This window comes from Centrocercus urophasianus, unplaced genomic scaffold (assembly GCF_019232065.1).
Source record: "Centrocercus urophasianus isolate 14NV4802_14NV808 unplaced genomic scaffold, USGS_Curo_1.0 seq_20, whole genome shotgun sequence".
Taxonomy (NCBI): domain Eukaryota; kingdom Metazoa; phylum Chordata; class Aves; order Galliformes; family Phasianidae; genus Centrocercus; species Centrocercus urophasianus.
In genome coordinates this window covers 9,805,628-9,826,989 of record NW_024884756.1, presented here as the reverse complement: position 1 = coordinate 9,826,989, position 21,362 = coordinate 9,805,628, and the positions used below count along the sequence as shown (strand labels likewise).

General features: G+C 42.8%; 2 protein-coding genes across 5 annotated transcripts in view; one reads left to right on the top strand and one right to left on the bottom strand.

Moving 5' to 3' along the window:
• Nucleotides 1-3,457, top strand: part of RFTN2 (raftlin family member 2) — a 29,037-nt gene extending 25,580 nt beyond the window's left edge. Inside the window, exon 10 of the mRNA XM_042822051.1 lies at nt 1,613-3,457. The gene's annotated coding sequence lies outside the window, so the exon portion shown is untranslated. The remainder of the gene's footprint in view (nt 1-1,612) is intronic.
• Nucleotides 3,458-4,308: 851 nt separating this feature from the next.
• LOC122162097 (MOB-like protein phocein) lies at nt 4,309-21,216 on the bottom strand. 4 transcript variants are annotated; one of them, XM_042822057.1, is made up of 9 exons: nt 19,264-19,392; nt 18,957-19,121; nt 11,698-11,760; nt 10,774-10,874; nt 10,012-10,054; nt 9,666-9,752; nt 8,587-8,666; nt 7,623-7,734; nt 4,309-6,683 (listed from the first exon to the last, which is right to left on the bottom strand). In XM_042822057.1, exons 1-9 carry the CDS (start codon nt 19,273-19,275, stop codon nt 6,552-6,554), a joined length of 795 nt encoding a protein of 264 aa, XP_042677991.1. In that variant the 5' UTR covers nt 19,276-19,392; the 3' UTR covers nt 4,309-6,551. The 4 variants fall into 4 exon arrangements, with proteins under 4 accessions (XP_042677991.1, XP_042677988.1, XP_042677990.1 ...); XM_042822054.1 differs by lacking the exons at nt 18,957-19,121; nt 19,264-19,392 and adding an exon at nt 13,411-13,507; XM_042822056.1 differs by lacking the exons at nt 4,309-6,683; nt 7,623-7,734; nt 8,587-8,666; ... (3 more) ...; nt 11,698-11,760; nt 19,264-19,392 and adding exons at nt 17,062-17,414; nt 17,976-18,065; nt 21,110-21,216.
• Between the last annotated feature and the right edge of the window lie 146 nt (nt 21,217-21,362).

Here is a 21,362-nt window from a genome sequence, read left to right as displayed (position 1 = left end):
GAAGTAGTTTGAGGGGTTGTATATGAAACACTGACAGCGAGGTGCACAGTGATGCTGATGATATGCACTGGGGAAGAAGTAGATAATATTACATGAGACTTGATACAAAAACGCTGACAGATTATATATATATATTCTAAAAATTCCTTGCTAACTGAATATCACACTGGATAAACTATATCCAACTGCATCAGATACCGTAAATGCTGCTCAGGGGCAAGATGGAAGCTCCTGGGATTCCATCCTTACTGTAGGGATGAGCTCAGGCGGGCTCTTGTAAGGAGAGGCAAATTGGTTTGATGTTCAGCTTCCTTCAAAGCTGGTCTGCCACTACAGTTGGGAAAAAGTTAAAAGCCTCAAGAAAAGAAATTCTAATTTATTTTCTTTCCTCAGATCAGTATTGGCATTTTTACATAGTGTACCATAACTTAGTTACTGCCTGTGCTGTCTGTAAGAAGTTGAAACTAATGGAAATCTCAAGGCTTAATTTTTAAAAAACCTAAGAGCAAAGCTAAAGAAAGATGTTTAGTCCTGTTGCAAGCTATTTTTCTGGGGTGACACTGACAGCTTTCTCACTTGTCTGAGATTTGTTGTGGGAGCTTGAAATGGTGTCGTTGGAGTTATTTCCCAATTTCACTGCAGAAAATAGCAACTCTAACAACTGTTTGCGAGAGAGGTCTTCTTCTCCCTGTCCATAAATCCTGGAACTGGAGACAGCCCATGAATTACTCTTATTTTCCTGTTGCATGCTGCTGACCAGTGCAGCTTCTTTCTCTCATTTGTGTTTCTTAGCAAAAATGGTGGCAGTTTAGCAAAGTAGCTCTGAATGCGACTGTTCTAAGAGCCAAATCCATGCCGCTGGAGTAGCAAGAGCACTGTGCACAGCGTGGGGCTGCAGGAGGGCTGCGGAAGAACCTGGGGTAGCAGGCACAGTAAGAAATGCAGCCTTGTCGAGGTCTCTCCCTGCTTTCCCACTGGCATCTTGAGCTCTCAGATGTGGAGCACAAACCTCACATTCTTTCCATCTGGGACAACGTGCAGGGGATCTCCCTGCTAAAGGGGAGAGTGGTGGCTGTGTGTCCCCACCCAGCGCTGTCATCTAATGCAGCCCGCTGAGTTGTGGCCCTGGAAGAGCAGGCAGCTCCTCTATGGTGCTACACATGTGGAAAATCTGTCTCTGGCAGAATGCTAAATAATTTCAGCATATTAAAAATGGGACAGCTGTTGGTCTTCTGCAGCTTGGAATATGATGCTGTACTCCTGAAACTGTTTTTCAGAAGTTATCCAAAAAAGCCCACAATACTCTCTCATGTGTGCCATTAATTTTGTCTGCTGATGGTTCTCCATACAAGTCAAACTTGTAAAAAGCAGCAGAATTTGGTCCAAAAAACTGGCAACACACATTTAAAAGCTTTCCATGTGTTTCAGAAAAAATTACCCCTTATAAAGGACTACCACAGTAGTTAACATTAATGAATCTTAAAACTAAATTGCAGCTATTTATGTTATAATATGTAAAGCACTAACTTAAATGCAGTCACTATTTCCAAAATGCATTTATTGGATAAAAAGAATCATTTAACTTTTAATTGAGGTCTTTTCTTCCCACCAGGTGGTGAGAATGCAGAAAAGTCCAACGAGTATCCAGATGCTTTTTCTAAAAAAGCTTCTCCCATATGATTGATGGGATATAAGCACAGGAGATTCCATTTTTTGCAACGAGAGCAGTCTGGATGTCCACCAGTCTATTCTGGAATATTCCCATTTTTAAGCAAGAGAAGCTTTTCTTAAACAGGCTACTAAACAGGAACGTGGCTCTGTTTCAGAGTTGTGAATGTACTTCAGTCCTCGCTCTTGAGTCTCAATGCGTTTTGATTGTGCTGCAAACTTCTGTAAATTTATTGATATGTAAATATGCTAAATTTCTTTCTCTGAACTGATTTAGCAGTGGGTATTCAGTTAAGGACAGAATGGTTTATTTTCATTTGGTTTATAATGCCATTTGTCTCACAGGGCACAAAGTTGCCCCTTCTGCAGTAACCTTCATCTAGATTGTCTTCTAGTTTCTGCTGTGTTTCACCTCACAGGGCTACATTTAGGTTCTGTACTGAATACAATTCTTCACCTGGAAAAAAAAAAAAAGTTTCCTGCCAGATTGCAGGAGAGATATGTGTAAAGGGAGTGGCATGGAGAGAGCAGCAAAAGATTAAGTTCCTCAGCACATTTTTTTTTAATACAAGAGCTAAAGGGAATAATGGAAATGGTAAGTAGTAAGGTTTGAAACAAGTATTCATTCAGCTGGCTGTGCAACTCCTGCTGCAGGATGTTGTACATAAAGCTACGTGAATCTAAAAGGTGACTGAAAAATTCCTGAAAGGAAAAAACACACTCAATTCTCTTTGAAAGTCACTGAACCACAAACACGTGGTCTAATTAGTCCTTAGACTTACTGTTCTTCATCTCTGGGAGAGCTGGACTGAGTTGGCCTGTTGGAGAAGGGTAGCAGAGTGGTTTTCTGCTGCAAGACCTTTTAAAAACAGAGGAAAGGGTTTGCTTGGTCCGTATGAAGGCTGCATGTGAATGACCTGCCTTCATGCACTATCTGAAGAACACAGAATTAACCCACCTTGGGTTGGGTTGGGGCACGAATGCTGAAATATCTGAAAATGCTTCTAAAACAAAAGACAGCTTTCAGAACTTTTAATAACAAAGAGATTTTCCATCTCATTTGAAGAAGTGAAAAGGAGGGGGTACATTTTCTGTAGAGGGGATTCTAATTGAAGCTACGTGTTTTGTTATGCTCTTACACAAATTAGAGCATTGAGGTGTGCCATTCTTAATGTTGTACATTGCTAGCACCTTTTTTCTTTTAATTCAAAGTTTGTAAAGCAGAAGAGCTGTGAGGGAGGGTAAGACTGGTAAGTTTTCTTTGAATGCTCCTGTTATTAAAATTCTTTACATACACTTATGTACACTGCTCAGTCTTCATTTTACAAGAATGTCTTTTATGTATTTCATTATCTTAGGCCTTTTTATTGAATCAAAGCACAAATGCATTCTCCAACAACAAAAAAACCCACAAATTTGTTCTCCAGTGTGGCTTCAACTGTGTGTTTAGTAGAGTCCCTCACCTGTATGTGGCAACACAAATGCCCTAGAGCTGTTAGAAAACACGGAGATGGAAAGCCATTAATGCTCTTCCTAAAGCACTGCAAAAGACTGTAGTTCAAGTCTTAAACTGTTTGGATAGGAAATGCTTTTAAAAGTGTTTGCAAACCAGGAGAAATAGTCTGTTAAAAACAAAAGTGCTGTGCCCTGCTCATACTTATCCCAACAATTTTTTTTTACATACCTCAATAAACTGCTGCTTAACTCCTGTTTCTGTTCTATAAAATGCAGTGCTTTTTGTGTAATGTTAAATTCCTTTTTATATATCTGAGAGGAAGCTTCTCACCATTAAAAGCACTTACCAAATCAGCTATTGATGTCTTAATTATGTTTGTCTCACATTGGCATTAAATCCATTAGTTCAGTGTATACCTTCCTTCAGTTATTGTTGCTGGTTCTTGTTTGTAGAATTTTAATCACCTGTTAGAACCTAATTAGCTTTCTTTCTACTTAGGCTATTAATCTGGAAGCTTAAAAAAAGAAAAGTTCAGGTTGCTGTTAAGACAATTCCCTAAGGGTTAGATCGTGGATGAGAGGTGCTATTTCTGAGATTAAGATTTTTTACCAAGCCTGTTTTCTGTGTGAGAACTGAGATGAAAGGTATGAATTAGTGATGAAAAATCTGCAGGAAAGCATAACTTCAGACAGCGTTGCTTACAGAAATGGGTCTGCTGCTGTGTTTTTATCTGTTTAAGCAAAAACTTGGACAACATCTAAAACTTCAGCAGTGCAATCGCTGGGGCTGACCTGATCCAACACACATTAAGACAAGCACTGGGGAAAACCTGAGTGACAAAGAGAAAGCCTCTTGTGAAAGCCTCTGCTTGTGGTAGGCTGTTCCATCAGTGATGGGCTACGTGTAACGTTGTGCTTATTTGGGTATTTGAAAGGTCCTTTCTAAATCTCATTGACTTTTAAACTGTAGAACCAGCATTTTCTGAACTGAGAGATGAATACGTTTGAAGTCCAGCTTCTAGATGCTTGTGAGTATTGTATTTATCTACTTTGGGAAGAAGAAATACAAGTTCAGCACCCCTGGTAGCAAAGATGGGCGAGCACTGAACTTTGCCTTGGAAGCACCCGGTTGCCTGCGTTCTTGGACAACATGAGAAATGAGGATCACTTACTAAAACGCAGCGGTATGGATAAAGTAACAGTTTAATTTTAACCGTTGGTTTGTTTACAACATATTTCAAAGACAGTCTTCCATTTCCCTATTACGGAGAGGGTAAATTAAATCTGTTAATGTATTTAGCTAGACAAACGGATGATTTCCTTAGGCGGAGTTAAGTTTCATGGTACCATTCAGGCACGTGTGTGTACACAGTACTCATGTAAACAGCAGCAAGGGAAAATACAAGCAGTGTTTCACTTAAGCCGTATATAAAATCAGCTAAAGAGAGCAAGTCAATTTACAGTGCAAATCTGAAGGAGAATCGACAGGATTAAAACTTCCAGAGTTTTGTTCTGAAGTGAGACCCTTAAAGCGTTAAGAGGATGAAAAGAGGTTCAAAACTTTAATGCAGTCCTGAGCACCACATTTTCTTCAATTGTGTCGAGGAAATGGAATCAGTAACACAAGTTACATGTTTTGGCCTCTGTCAGTCACCGGGACAATATAAGCATGGGGAGTGACTGCACGGAAGAACCACACCGTGAATGGTCCTGCAGCAAACCGTACCAAAACTAAATGCATTTCACCATCTCCAAAATACAGTTGTCTTCCTGCCTCTAATACAAACTTAAGATACCTATTTGGTCTATAAAGGCAAGTTAGAATTAACTGTATAGGCAGCTACGTTCACTCATACAACATCTCATGCAGTAGCCCTGCTGATGGTTAAATACAGCTATAAACGTGAGACAAAAGAGCTGCTGAAGAAAGCAGTTGCTGAAGTAGTTCATAAGCTTAATCTCTTTATTATCTTATAGTTAAAATTCCCTTTACATCCAGGTGGTACAGTTGCTTGAGGTGTGCTTGATTTGTGTAAAGAAAAATAGAATTTAAGGCATGTTTAGTATATTATGGAGGAAAAAAAAAGTACTAAATAGGTTAACTCCCTTCCTTCCAGGTAAGCATAACTTAGAAAATCAAGTACAGTTTACAGAAACTAGCTTAGTTAGCCCATTGTGACCTGCATAAAGAAATAACAGAGCCCCCAACAACTTCCAAGAGAAATGACTGGCTACCTCTTCAAACAAGCAAAATTCATTTAACATAAGAACACCACTAGTGCTTTTATACCCTGCATTCATGCCCACGTAGCAGTATATCTGTCTGCTATATTCATCTCTAAAATATTTAGTTCTATCATTCTAGACAAAACACAGTTAAGCAGCACTCATGGAAATTGTCAGTTATTGCAAAGCTGCAAACACAAATTGAAACAAACGTCTACAAGGGAACAGAAGCATTAGCCCAAATCTTTCTGCCAATGTAACCCAGGTGAACAAAGAAAAATCAACGTATACTGGAAATATGATGAACTCTTAGAGTCAGGCTCAATTTTTCAAGTACTTGAGTGTTCTTTTCTGACAATACAAGTAAAGACTATGCTAGTGGGTTATATGGCATAATGAGAATATTTCTGTGAGGTATAATCTGTAAGCCATTGCCATAAACAGGTGTAAGCCATTGAGTTTGTGTTGTTTTTGCCACAGTTACTCTTAAAGAAATTGTGGAGTGGAGAACAGCAGAAGCCTGCTTTAGCAGGACAGAAACCTGCTGCACACAGGCCTCCACTGATAACAGAAGAAAAGAACAGGCTGAAAAAGAAAGTTAGACACATGTCAATAATATATCTGTTAAATATCATAGTAAAATTATCCTTTTGGTATTACTAATACTATAAATGCTCTTAGTGTTTGGATAGAAACATACAGGAATATGCACAACCAGAAGTAAATCTTCAAAGCCATCTTAAAAAAATAAAAGCTAAATTAGGAATAAGCTACATTGCAAAGAGCTTCCTGCACAATTCTACATTTAAGGTGAAAATCTTTGAACTAACCTAGCGACTGTATTACAAAATGGCTTGCTGTGTAATCTTAATCTTGCTTTTTCCCCACCCAATCTGTCCTCTTCAGGATTGTGATTCAATGATTGTTTAGCAGCAATTTTAGAGAACTGTAAATTCTTTTATTAACAGGCATTATAAACAGATACTACTACTTTTATTTAAAAACCATGAGTGCCACGTTGATGAATATACAGCTCATGAATAACTTAAGGTATTTCCCATATTAAAAGGCAATGCACACAGCATACAAAAAGTATACTAAACAAAGCTATAAGGATACATGATTGAAGTGTCTAAAATGATATATACAGTACGTAATTTTTTTGTCTGTATTCAGTACAGGCTTCAGTACAGTCATCCCCATCATGCCTCACTCTCCCCTGACACTGAATTTTGCACTTCTTCTTCCAAAATTGGTACAATCAGGTTATCCTTGGACATCAGATTATACTTCATCACAAATTTAGTGAACCGGTGACACAAGAAAGTTTCATTCTGGAGATGAAAAAAGGGGAAAAAATACATATAGAGAAGGAATATTATAAACAATCGAGGAAAGTACAATTAAACTGCTTTTATGTAATTATGTAATGGATTTAGGAGTCTTAGAAACAAGGAGCAGTGCTTAAATGATAGATTTATACTACTACTTTTAACACAGCCCCTTTACTACTCGATCATAAGCTTGAACCTTCAGTTGGGGTTTTGGTTCATTGCTCAAGTCATACCTCAGTTTAACAGTACGTAAGGAAGAATGTATTAAAATATCACCACAATTCTGCTCTGCTCTCCAGAAAAGGACTTTAAGGTATTAAACTCCTGCTACATACACCATCCCCACCAAAATGGAACACAGCCATTCCACAGCTGTGCCAGCAACTTGAAGTGGTTGGCAAACATTTCATTCTGCCTGCAGCTCTCTCCTCATCTTTTTTTTATCATTAATTTTTCATCATTAATTTCTATGTCCTGGTTAAAAAAAACCCCAAACCTGTGGAAGTGCCACTCGTTGATCTGCTTTTATGCAGTTTCATAATTATAATCCTTTAACTGCCTGCATAACACATGCCATCAGGAAATAAATATTTCTGTAAGCCTTTGGAATACATTTGGGAATCTTGAAAGTAAGATGATGAATTAGTATTTGCTTGAATAAAACCAAGGAAAGGGAAGGGTAACCAATTGGATATGTTAACTAAACAGATGAACTTTTCATAATAACAGATAAACTTTTCATAATAAACACACACACTTTCCTGTGTGTAATTTAGCCCTGAGACTTAAATCACAGCATGGAATTTCAGTTCTTACAGAAGCATTATCTACTGTAATGAATACTTCACATCAATGCAGATCTTCTGTAAGTGTTAAAAGAAGGCAATACAGTTATCCCAGCTGTAATTTCAGCAATAACTGAACTATTGAACTACTTACTTCATATTCATCAAATATCTGCCGATGATGAAAATAAGCATGTGAAAATATTCTGTAAATCCTTCGGCACACAGATCCTAATTTGGCTACAGAGGATTCCTTTATGCTAACCCTGTAAGCACCAGGAGAAAGGTTACAAAACAAATCTACTGCCATAACTAGTGAAATACATGTCAACGTGAATTTTGACTGTTAATACTGTGAAGTTACATGCTAAACTTAGAGTGAAGTTTTACAGATATGCCTGCAGTTGCTTCTTTCTGCATAAGTAATGAAAATGCTGATGCACCTGCACATATGGAAACAGGTACATTTTGCCTGCACTACAGAAAGATCTGGTGGAGGCTGGATTTCTGGTTTCTAGCAATGAAGTGCAAAGGAAAAAAGACTTCCAGCTCCACCTCCTTACCAACAGAGGATTCCCAGAGAAGCACCATTCTGACTTCTCTGGTGAGGTTTCCATGATCCAACATGGCATGCTGCCCAATGAATGCATTCAATCTGTCTTCTGCTGTTCCACACTGGATTGCTGCTGCTTTCTGGTGATTCTCAGTGCAGTATCATAGAATCATAGAATCACAAGGTTGGAAACGACCTATAAGATCATCTAGTCCAACTGTCTCCTAAGTACTGTATAAGTCCTCTGTCTAAGTCCTGTTACTTAGACTGACATTCCAGTGGAAGCCCTGTATTAATACCAAGAAATATGAGGAAAACAAACAGTTTCCACTTAAAAAGCACCTCTGTCAGTTCCAGCTAATGGCAGACTGTTTCAGTAGGCAGGAATTCTTTCTTAGCTTAAAAGAGGCAGTTACTGTACCAACACCGGCCCATTCTGCAGGATTTCTGATGCTCTCAGTAGTATTCCACCAAAATGGTGTTACATGTTTCTATGTGGTCTTGAAATGTTTAGATGCCATTTACACCCCGCCACCTCTCTGCTCCCAAAATAAAACATTTTTACCTGCTGGGGAAATACTTGTTGCTATTCAGAAGACATGCAGCTCCGTCAAGCGTGTGTCTGGTATAGTCTATAGCAGGACACTACAAAATACAGCGAGCACGTGCATGATGTTATCACATAACTTACTTAAAGAAAAACAATTATGTTTCCTGATGCTTTTAATATAATCAGCCATTTTTAGTCCCAGAAGTTTCTTACAGCTTCTCTGAAGGTCTGGCTATATTTCCTTCTCAAGAAGGCTGTTGCTTTTCTTTGTTTTACAACCGATGTCAATTATTTCAAGAGACAAGTTACTATGGAAATGTGATCGTGTGCGTGAGTAGTGAATTTTATGCATCTCCCTGAGAAGTACCTTATAATGTAAACACATACTGGAGGTACACTAAAAGGAAAAACATTCCTTATGTCACAGCTGACTTGTTTCTCACATTGTTGAGCTACCAGACTATGCTTGTACATCCTATCCAAAAGGAGTTATAAATCAAAAACAAAAACACAGAACTGCCCTTAAGTGTAATTGCTGTTTTTAACCACCTTGTCAAAGAAAAACAAAAGCATAATTCTAGATAAATATATAATAAGCCAAGACCTGTCTCTGCAATCAAGTATGTGCAGAAGAAAAGGACAAAAGCCAACGTGAACTGGGGCCAGGCAGAGAGAGATCAGCAGTGCCTGTCCTTTGTCATTCCCTGACTTCCCAGCTGTAACTTTTGGTCAGCAGTCTCTCAGGGTTGCCTTGCTCACTCCCTGACCATGAGGCAATAGCTCTCAACATGGAAAACAGCAGATGAATGATGCTCAGAGATAACGGGTATCACCTCCTCTTTTCTCTGACTGCAAACAACACCCAGGTAGAATGCTGTCTTTCTATCTCTGGTACTGCTGTAGGAAGCAGTTCCCTCCTACCTTATCTACACTCACTACCAAACAAGAAAGAAGGAAACCTCGTATGATTGTTCTTAACCCACAAAGGCTCTCAGCTCAACTGAGAAAACAACTGCAACAGTCTCCTCGTGAGCTGTGAGGTGTAGAAGAAAGCCTTACATCAATAAGGTCAATTTTACACAACCCATCCATACCTCTTTGGGAGTTTTGTGAGCTGCACAAAGAAAAATCCATTGTTCAGTTGCTGTCATCTGAGTACATGTGTCTGGGTGACACTCGCTCTGTGAAGACAATTGCTCAGTTACAAAAACCAGTTTCAGTTACCCAAAAGCAAAAAAAAAATAATCAGATGGTCTTTTCAAATCACTTCCTTGTCCTGCCCACCACCAAAAAGAGTTATTTCCTACAAGTCCTTAAAACCCTAAAAAAACCTCTTACCTGAATCCACTGCTTAAGCATAGATGTACAAATTCAAAAGAAAGTTCTACAGACTCTGCATCAAGTCCCAATACGACATAAAAATATTAAGGAAAGAATTACCTGAAGCTTGACAGCTAGTCCATTGAGCTCAAGGCAGAACTGTCTAAAAAGGAATTTGAACAAAGCAGCATCAAAATCAAGCCATTTGTTTTCACACTGGAGATACTAAATACAAACAAAATGATACATTCTGATCTTCTTAACAGATGTTAACATTTCTTGAAATGACAGTTGTTAAGTGGAAAAAATAGAACAAGAAAAACATTGTACTTTAAGAATACCATCATGTAATTTCAGCTGATGTGAGATTTGAAAAGTCAATATATACAACAGGCTACCAATTAACACACTATAAAAATACAACTTGAGAGAAACAGAATGCTTACCAGCATATCTTTTTTACTGATTACAACAATTATATTTGAATTTTTACCTGACAGCACAGGCTAAATTTCACAATTTTGTGGAGCTGTTTAAGATACCAACTTCGTTAGGGAAGAAATACTATCTCACAAATACAGATTTTTTTTTAAAGCAATTAAAGAACACTGAGAAAATTAAGGGCATAATTTGCAGATGTGCATCATTCCATCCTGCTGAGATACACATCCTCCAAACCAGTTAAGTACCTAAAGTACCACCACAGATGATTAACAGAGTGAGAGACTTATAGAAATGCAGCTTCCAGCAGAATGTGTCTGGAAGTGCATTCCTTAACCTCTTAAGTTGAATATGACGAGTTAAAAGCAGTGAAACTCCCTACCACTATCAATGAACAAAACTCAGACTCAGGACATTATGCTGATGAAGATGAGTTCTCACCTTAGATGTTCATACTTCCATACACCTTCATCCTGGCCTTCGGGAGGTTCAAGGATCTTATCAATGTTGGAACAGTCTGCCCTTATGTTTTGCTGGATGTACTGAGGTGGAGGAAAGGAAACAAACACTAGATCTTGTTGTAATTACAGTAAAACAACGCATTTAGGACATTATTATGCCTTCAAGAGACTTACTTTCCCAGAGATAAAGTCATTTTCCTTTTATTTAGAAAATAATGGATAGGCTAAAAAGTTTAAAAAGTAGCTTTTTTGTTTGTTTGTTTTGGTTTTTTTTTCCAACCTGCAGTGGAAATGCTAAGTAAGTCACTGCCTAAAGCAGTGATTCAACATCTGGTGGAGCCAACCCAGGGCTACTCAGGTGCATGCAATGCAATGCCATGCACCTGAGTGATTGGGAGGGGTGGAGTCAGGATCCACACCTTCCCAGACCTCATTTAAGGGTTGGCAGTGGAGGTAAGAGCATCTTGCTGGAGATCCCTGTGTACCTGAGGCCTTACAAAGGTAAGCAGACTTCCTTCCTTCCTTCCTTCCTTCCTTCCTTTTCTTTGTGTGTCCATGGGTGCTGTGTTTGGTTTTGTTCTCATTTGCTGCAGCCTAGGGTTGTGCTACCCTGCTATTACTGCTGTACTTTCCATCACATTCCAGCATTATACAACTGTACTTTTTTTTATATCTGGTTTGTTGAAATCATGTTTGAGAATTCTAGCTATTTCTCCACATCCCGTTAGTAATTCATTTTTTAAAGTTTATGAAGTTGATTCTTTTGTGGAACTACTGTAAGCAGAAAAGGAACATGCTATGACCCCTTTGTTTTTCTTTTGTTTGGTTGTTTGTTTTTAAACGAAAAAATAAAAGAACTCAAGAAATTGAGTTTACAAACAGAGTTTTAGATAAGTAAGAGTACCTGCTGAACAGCTAATGTACTATCCATCTCCTCAAAGGACTCATCGGGCCAATTGTAGAAATCCTGTTTAAAAAAGAAAAATAAATTTCAACTAACTTAACAAAAAGAAGGGAGGAGGAAGAAAGGCCCAGTACACTCAAACATGAGGGAATGTAGATGCAGGCTCAGTTCATACAATTCCAGGAAGCTACTTCTTAATAGAAGCAGCATACAAACTTGGTATGAATAGGGTGAAGTATATTCACATTATTCATATTAGGCTCCTAATGTGCTGCTATTAGAACCTCTCTGTTTGACTCGGTGTGTGGTAAACATTGCCTCTTCCACACATCTTGCTGCAGCCTTGGATATTTAAATCAAATGCTTGCATACAGTGTCAGCTTCACAAGTTAGACAACATAAGAATGGGAAAATAAGAGGTCTGTAGAGAGCAGCATTATGGTATTGGCACTAGGCTAAAAATCGCAGTGTATTCCAGTAATAACAGACCACTGAAAGCAGCTTCTGCGAGCTGATGCTGCACCACAGACCCAGCTCTGTGCTGTGTTTCTCTGGCCCAGTGTGCTGCTGCACACCTGAGGTAACAGCTCTAGCAGCCCACAGCATTCAGTGCTGCTAACATCAACAACCACCTGAAGTCTTGCATCAGGCCCAGCTGCATGTCAGCGCTCTGCAGCTGTTCTCACCTAGTGTGAATATGATAACCCCAGAGAAATGGGATTTCTAACTCAGCATTTTTCTGCATCTCCCATTCAATGCTGCTTCTCATGGGAGCCAGAAGCATTACATGTTGGCCTCCTGCTGCTGACCTTATGCTGTAGTGACTCAGAGAAGGCATCCTCCCTGTGCAGCTCAGCAGGCTGCTCTGTGACAGCTGAGGGAAAGGAGTAGCAAGTGCTTGGATGGTGGGTTGTTGCATTTACGCACTGCACAGCTATACCACAGCGTCATCTAGGATGAAATATGGTCACACACAAGAGAAGCATCTCCAAAATTCTTCAGCCCACGTGAGTTTTGCTATTTCCTAGTTCCACAGACTGCAGTACTGTATTATTCAGGATACCCAGAAGATGGCAGATGCTCCGTGTCCTCCGCAGGTTAAGCACGCAGGGCGCTGCGCAGCGATGGAGTTCCGGACATCCTGCCGAAGGCTAACGGGGGAAGAGAGGCACCCTTCCGCAGCCCGTGCCGCCACCGCTCTGCCGACGCGCCCTTCCGGCAACGGCGGAACGAAGATGACCCCCTCGAAGGCCCGACGGAGGCTCGTCTCGGGAGCGATCCGAAGAGGACCGTAGACGCCCGAGACGCGCCCCTTCCAGGCGGGCTCGGAAGCGGCGGCGCGGCGCGGTGAGTGAGCAGGAAGCGGCTGACGGCCGCATTACGTAAGGGCTGCCCAGGCCTCCGCAGGGCCGCGGCTCAGGCCTGCCGGTGCCGCCGTCGCGGACGGGGAAGCGGCCGCCGCGCGGGGGAGGTGCGTGGCCGAGGAAGCCGCGCTTCGGCCCTGTGACGCCGGGTTACTCGGCGGCGGAGCCCGTTGGGCCCGGCCGGGCGCCGCACGGAGGTACTCGGGCCCCGGCCCGGCCGCGCCGAACAAAGCGGTCCCGCGGAGCGCGGCCCGACCGGTATCGGCGCCCCGACGGCCGGCCCGATATCGCGCCTCGGCGGCGGCACCGCCCGCTCCCCGGGTCCGGCCGCGCGGCGACGGCGCCTCACCTGGGCCTTGGTGCCCGGCCTGTTCCGCCTCAGCACTGCCGTCCCCTCCGCCATGACCATAGTGACAGCCGCGCCGGGACCCGGATGTGGCGGCGCCGGGCGGGGCGAGGGGCCGGGCGAGCGGCTGTTGGGCGGTGCGGCGCGGGAAGTCTCGCGAGAGGCGCTGAAGAAGAACCGTGGTCCGCGGGGCTGGCTGCGGGTGGTGGGGGTGCGGTGCGCTGGCGGGTAGAGCCGCTGCGGCCACAGCGGGGGTTGTGGATGATGAGCTGGGCGACGCGCGAGCGATGAGGAGCGCGGAACGGTGCCGCTCCCCGCTTGGCTGCGGGCACCCCGACTTCATGAGACGAAGCGGGGGTTCCGTGCCCGGCACGATAACGCGGGCGCGTCTCGAGGGCCCGCTGCCGCTTGCTCTGGTTACTGTTTTACCGGTGAGCCGCGGGTCAGCGTGACTGCCCGAGTGCGAGCCTGGGCCCCGCAGCGCGAAACTGCTCCTCTCAGCACTTTCTCCGATGTGAGGAGGTTAATAGCAGCAGTTACCGCTGTGCTGAGGGTTTGCCTGTCGTGCTGCCGCGTTAGGTCTGCTGTGAGCCTGCGTTAATTTTTTATGACATTGATTTATAATTAGCCAGCCCCAAAGTAACAGAGGTGCTGTTTCAGTCCCTCATAAGATAGTCTTGTGTTTTTCGGTTTTTTTTTTTTTTAATGGATTTCAAGGTTCAGCTGGTATCTAAAGCACAGAACGGGGGAGATGTGACGTTTTCAGTTGACCCTGACTTCTGTTTCATGGACATCTGGCTGAGAACAGCCACCTCTCCGTGAGAAATGCCCATCCTTCAGTTTGAAACTGGCTCAGTTGTGTGGAAAAAAGAATGTTTCTGAAGTGTTTCTTAAACAAGATATGTAAATCTGTGTATCTTTTTCTGTTGCTCCTTGATAATTACCCCCTTATTACTGGAAGCTGCTTTCTATTTTTCTTTTAGTGAATTTCCAGTGGTTCTTAAACAAAACCTGATCAACAGTAATTCTACATCATGGTTTTTACCTGGTCTGCGTTGTTTGATGAGTGAAAAGGGGAATATTTGGCCAACGTCATCTTGTTGTCCCCTGTGCTGTTAGGGCCTGAACATTCCTCTCTAAATCTTCTCCTCAGTGGGCTGTGAAAGCTTCGCCCTGTTTCTACTGTGGCAGGTAACAGGCATGATGAGAAAGGCCTTCTGAAAGCAGTGCTACTGCTGCCAGGGGAGCCCTTTCCAGAATGGAAAGAAAAGGAAAATGTAGATGGAGTCTGCCTTCATTCTTTATACTTCAGATAGCTGGAAAGAACTGGATCCTCACCAAATAACAAGTATGGCTGTATGTGACTTCTTTTTTTTTGCACAAATTGGAGCTTTGATGTTCCAGAAATTGGTGGAACAAACAAGTCTGAATTCTTACAGAAGCACAAGAAAGCATTTGTCAGTGATATTGACCTTCACTCTATAACCCAGGGAATATAAAATATGGTATGTAGCCATGGACTTAAAAAACAGTAATGGCAGATGGATTACCTTGGCAGTGCAGTAGGTTACGCTGCCCTCACTGACAAGGACAGCTTTGTAGTGCAGGAATAAAATGTTCTGTCTATTGACCCATCCAATACACAAGTGTGTCCTTCATTTGATTAAGCTAAGGGATGCTTTTTTTTTTTTTTTTTTTTCCCCTGTCCATGTATCTTTTATTCCCATGAAACTTCTGAGCATAACATGACATTGGTTTTGAGTGTGCTGTATAAAAGGTAGATAAAGGTACCTGAGAAATATTTTATTTAATGACAGCAAGGTGCTGAAAATCTCCTGGGGCTGAAAGCATGAGTTGGAGTTTGAGTTGGGAGCAGTGATGTGTGTTATGCACTTGGCAACATGGCAGTGCTGGTTCAGTGCAGTCCTGCTGGGTACGGGCAGGGAAGTGGTGCAGGTACCAAAGGTGTACATGCTACCTCTGTTCCTCAGGGTTGCTTGCCTGCCAGGGTCTCAGGTTGCACCACTGTGGATTAGAGCAGCTCTTCACAAACAAGAACTGTGAACTTCATGAGTTAGGATCCTACACAAATGATCTCTAAAAGACAGTATTTAAATGCTAGGCTTTTAAATAACATTTACCTGTTGGGTATTATTTCCTACTGCACCTTTTTTTTCTCCTTAGGATGTCATCCAGTTTCTGTAAGTTCAATAAGCTGTGAATACGTTAAATGCCTGCCCCTTTCAGTATGGGGCTACACCAGAATACCTGCCTTATCACACAAGATAAAGGCGTGCTTGCTGCAGGGGAAGATAACGTTTCTCACCGAGCTTTGTGTTCCGTTGTGCAATGAATTGTCTTTTAAGATAACCGCAGTGCGATAACCTCGTTTCTGCTATAACGTGTGCTGCTCTAACTGCCTCAGGACAGGTTTCAGGTCAGCCTGTGGAGGCAAAGGATTTCTCTATTCTCTTGTTAGTGCCCACTCCTGCTTACTGGGAATTCTCTACCACTATCTCGACAGAGCAGCTTTTGTGTGGTTTGCCTACAGCTCCGAAGTAGGTGCTCACCAGCTACAGGGAATAGAAGGCATTACAGCCAACTTCTAATGAATTGCTGGGTGATAATTAATGTTGTGTAAAAAGTAGCAACAGATCACACCCAGCAGAAAATAAGTTGTTTTAGGGCATGTGGAAGCAGAAGTTCCTTACTATAGCTACTGAAAGTGATAAATGTTCTTTATTACAATCCGTTGCAGTTATCTGCAGGCTTACAGTTTATCTAGCAATGTTGCTTTTGTAACAGCTTTAATTCAATAAGAACTATTTAGCTAGTATTGATTTTGGTAGCAATGAGTGCTTTATGGATTTATTTCACGTAAGCCTATATTAAAGCCTTTTAAGACAGTCCCTCCTCTCAGACTACACTCAGTCAACATACCAATTGTGAAGGCATACCTAGGAACAGTATAAAGTGCAGATCTGTGCAGTCATGTGCAGATAACCTTGAATGCATTCCCAAGGCAAAAGAGGGCAGTTAGAAATACACTAATGTGATTGCTTCAGCACGAGTTGAGTAAGTATCTTACTGTTTAAGAATGCTACATTCAAGATAAATGCAGTATAATTTGTGAAACATAGTATCAGCTCTCTACTCAGTTGTGGGAGAGTAAGAGATTGGCAAGATGAGGCAAAGTTGTTATCAATTACTGCATTAAGATCAGCATCAGCTCCAATTCTGCCAACTAATTTCTGTAGGGAAGTTATTTGGTGGGCAAAAAAGAATCACTTAGGTAAGAAAAATCATTAGAATTCTTTCTAGTGGAGGCGTTGCTAGCAGCAAGCTCTGTTCAGAGTGGGGCAGGATGGTTTGTGTGCATTCATCTTGTTCAACATCTTGTTGTCTACCACTCGCTCATGCTGGAAACAATGTCAGACGGATCTGTTACTTCAGGTAAAGTTTGAGATGAAACAAAGCTTTTGTCTCCTTTGTCACCATCTCTCTGCAATAACCACTTCTGTCTCCCACCACTAGACAAATGTATTTTCATTAAAGCATTAGTAAAACAAAACTATTTCCAGAGATTACTTCAAGACATCACACAACTGATACTCAGTTTCACAGAGCAGTAGCAGAAACTGAGACAGAAGCAGCACAGTTTTAGAAGTTTATTGTAAAGGCCTTTACAATTTCAGTACAGGGATAAGGATATAAAAATGATGCTGTTTGGAATAATTAAGGCTGGATGGTGGCATTTCACTGTTCAGTGGAACTCAAGCAAGAGCAACCAATTTCTGACTGTACATACTTTTATTTCTGTTCCATCATTACAGTGAGATCACAAGTTATTTCAGCGACTCAATGCCTGCTTATTATAAAATAAAGGACATTATTTACATGATGAAAGAAAGCATTTCAGAATTTTAGTGGAATGGATGATGGATACTGCAACAACTTCAGTCCAGGTACTTTCCAAGAATGTCACCATCTCTAAACAAGTAGTAATCCTGCAAGCAGAAGAAATATTAGCATCGCAATTGATTTTTATCAGCTGTTTTGCAGATACTGTCTGGTTCTGAAGGCTACCACGCATCATAAAGTACAAAACAAAAGTGAGCTAAGCACAGCTTGTTCTACCTCTTGGACTTGTAAAGATTCTTCTTTTCCAGGAGACACAACTTGGGAATGCTACCACGTTACTCATTTTAGCAGCAGGAAGCATAAGTACTACAAGAGGACAATTCTGTAGGCTTTCCCCATCAAAAGTAAGGATGGCCCAGTAATTTCAAAGCCCCGTAGGTTTCCCTCTACTGCTTGCTTGCCAGATAAAGGCACTTTGTCCATCCAGCAAAGGTCAAGCCAAGATGTCACTTCGGTTACTTTTTTTTTTAATTAAGGGTGGAATTAATAAGTACTGCAGGGACAAAAAATGTGGTTTGATTTAGCTGTTCCCACTTGAATATTAGCAACTGCATTTATTAAATGCTGCTAATCCCTCTAATATTTACTACTGACTGCGTGATACTGGGAACCAGTTTAATTTACATTCACAAAATGGGAAAACATACCTTATCTTCTAGTACAATCTTGGTACCACCATATTCTGGTAGCAAAACCTTTTCACCAACTTTTACACTCACTGGATGAATCTCACCATCCTGAAAAAAAAAAAAAAAATCCTTTACTTTACAGAAGTTAAATGGAAAGGTATTATGAGAATTGCTCCATAGCATAATGATTTCAATATTCAATAAGCATTACTAATTTCTTTAAGTACCAGTTAGTATTACTTGCCCATTTCTGCTACTTTGAATAATTTCTGTATTACTGACAATTCTATATCAGTTGTTCTGGACAGAGGAAAGTTCAATTACAATTCTATACCATAAATTCAATATCACAGCATTAGTCAAATAATAGTGCCATTTTGCAATGTAATGCTTTGAAAAGCAGGCACAGAGAAAAACAACCATGATATTATGGAGAGACTCACAGGCAAAGTCTGAGTCAACATGCTCGAGTTAAATTTTAACCTGCTTCCTACCGTTGGAACTAACTGATCACTATTTAGATGGGGGAAAAATCTTCCAACAGTGAAGCCACGGGCATTTTAAGAAGGTGAAATGAAATTAAAAGATCTTTTTCAGGATCCTGTGAGTATTTAGCAATCAGAGATTAAGAAAGCTCAATTAACATTTATTTCTACCAATTCCTGATTTTTTGTAGTACAGTAAGCCCTATCCCGGTCAATACTTTTTGAACAAGTCAGTGAATGCTGTGCTCAGAACAACAAAGAAAACCACGTAACTATCATTTAAGGATGTTTCAAAAAGCAAGTATTTTCCATTTTACAAATGTTCAAAGGAAGATGAATTCAAGGCCAGAGCCAGGCAGGGGAACTGAAGATTTCTACCTCCTCTTTGGACCTGCACTTCCAACTGCAATTGCCCTCTCTCAATTTTTGTGCTGTATCATTAAACTTACACTGCAGCCATCCCTTTCCTACTACCATTTTCCAGCTGCCAAAGCTGATGCTTCAGGATGCTTACCTTCCCCCTGGCTCCCGATCCAACTGCTACTACTGTTGCTTGCAGCACCTTCCCTTGAGCTTTTTCTGGAATCATGATGCCTCCTTTGGTTACAGTCTCTGCTGCACATCGTTCAACCAGAACACGATCAAACAGGGGAAGGAATTTCCTAAATGCTTTTCCTGCCTGCAAAGAAGCACAGTGTTGAGGGAAAAATAGTTGAACGAAAGTGCAACTAAAAAAAGAAAGCCCACAACTCAGCCGTTGTGAGAGAACAAGAGTTTAAGAGCACAGCCAGGCAGTTCTCTTCCATAGAAGCAAAGCACACCTTTGATTGCATCAGAAATCGGTGGAGACAAAAGCAAGGCTGTGCTACAACTGCTCCAAGCTCCTCAGAAGCAGCTCGCTCCCAAGCGGCCTTCACGGGCTCCTAGTGGGCAATGTGTGCCCTTGAGGCACAGCTAAGGAACACGCCACCAGCAGGTGGAGCAGGAGCCCCACGCGGCTGCAACTTCTGCAGGGGTTTAATCCTAAACCGTTACTTCATACTGCTGATTAAGAACAGCCTGTTGATGATAAAAAGTGTGCTTTTACATTCACAGACTGATTTAATCAGGATTGAGGACAGCTGCGTTTTTATTCATTGTAGCAGAATATTTTATAGTAACGAAGTGTCAACCTAGGCCTGTATCTCATGTCAGTCTTTTCCAGGCAATTGCATTTCACATGATGCAACACCGCTCCTGAAGTTTGAAGTCCCAATGGAAACTGCTGTTACTTGGAGTGATTTATAGCCACATGCTTACCCTTAGCCACAGACATTTAGGACTAAGCCCACAGAAGCACATTTCTACCTTGAGTGCTTTTCCTCCATGCAGATAAGTCAGTCACTATCTACCTCTACTCACTGATTTTTTTTTTATTTTTATTTTTTTACATTTAAAAGCAACTCCTTACCCCTTTACTGGCAGCATTTGTGAAGCAGCACTCCAGCTCCCACACAGGAGATGAAGGGCAAGCACACAGCCCCACCAAGCAGAGGCAGAAGAAGGAATTTGCTCTGGTTTAGGAGGAAAGATATGGAGCTTTGCCAAGTCACATGGAGACAGTGTAGTGCAGGGCAGGTACCCTGGGCTCACAGAAACAGCTAGATCAGCCTGGCATCTGTGCACCCCTCACTGACAGACACCAGCACACAAGATTTAAAACTGGGGGAAAACCAAATGGTAGGCTGTGTGAGGGCACAAAACTAGCGTGTGAAAGATGCATCCCTGGGAAAACTGTTACTGCTAGAATGATGAAAAAGACACAGAAACGACTGTGAACTATGATGATGTTCATTCAAAGAAAATACCAGAGCTGATGTCTTTTTCTTTTCATTCCCTGAAACGGAATGTTCTGTTTAACTGAAATCGGTAAGCAGTCTTCAGAACGCGGGCACTTCATGCTTAAGCTCTGGGGAAAGCTTCAGCCTGGTCTGGTGGTTGGCAGCACTGCACGCAGAAAGGGGGCTGAAACTACATGATGGTTACGGTCCTTGTCACCGGGGCCATTCTACGATTGCTAATGAGATATCGGTGTAGGCACAAGGACAGCTCTGCCCTTACGCAGTGCTCCTCCAGAGGAGGCCTGGATGGAAGCAGCTTACAGAGCCGAACGCGACACGAGGAGCTCTTTTTTTCCCTCCCGCGCTCCACAGGCGCACAGCGCAGCCCGGACGGGAGCTGAGCGCTGCAGGCAGGGCACGGGACGGAGCCGAAGCTCTCACGGGACCCAACGCAGCCCCCCCAAGGACTCGGTGACCTCGCAGCGCTCCAGGTCGCCTCAAGGCCCGCTCCCAGCTCCGGGCCGAGCTAACCGAGCGCCCACGCGGTGCTACGGCGGGACGCCGACGAGGAGGGCCGCCGCTCCATCCCCGCCCGCTTACGCCGCTCCGCAGCCCGACGCAGCCCCACCGGCCGCTATCGCCCTCCGACAGTGCCGGGCAGCACCCGCGCAAAGCGGCACGCTGCCGACGCACCCAACGACCCCCGATCGGGGCTTACTCGCCCTGCAGATAGGCGAGCTGCAGCGGCGGGCCCAACCCCACGCAGGGATGCAGGGATATACGGATGCTGACACGCGGCCGAGCGCGGGCTGGGTTGTGACGGCGCGAGCCGGGGCGCGGCACTCACCATGGCGGCTGCTGCGCTCCAGCACCGAGTGACCGCGCCGCTACTCGCACACGTGAGAAAGGTCACCGCGTGCGCATGCGCAACCACCGACCCGCGCGCCGCGCCCTGCCCCCGGGCGGCGCTCCGCCCCCAGCCGTGAGCCGCTCGGTCCCCGCCACTTATTTTTGGTCGCCGCGCCCGCGTCGTGGGTGCACGGGCCGCCTCAGCACTGTTGGTGCCGCCGAAACGGAGGTTCAACGCTTGGCCGATGCTG

Excerpts from the sequence above, each read along its gene's own strand:
- LOC122162097 (XM_042822057.1), bottom strand. Across the intron at positions 10,875-11,697 it reads GTACATTAGCTGTTCAGCAG|TACATCCAGCAAAACATAAG; the intron begins GTACTCTTACTT and ends CCTCCACCTCAG. Across the intron at positions 9,753-10,011 it reads GACTAGCTGTCAAGCTTCAG|AGCGAGTGTCACCCAGACAC; the intron begins GTAATTCTTTCC and ends TTGTCTTCACAG.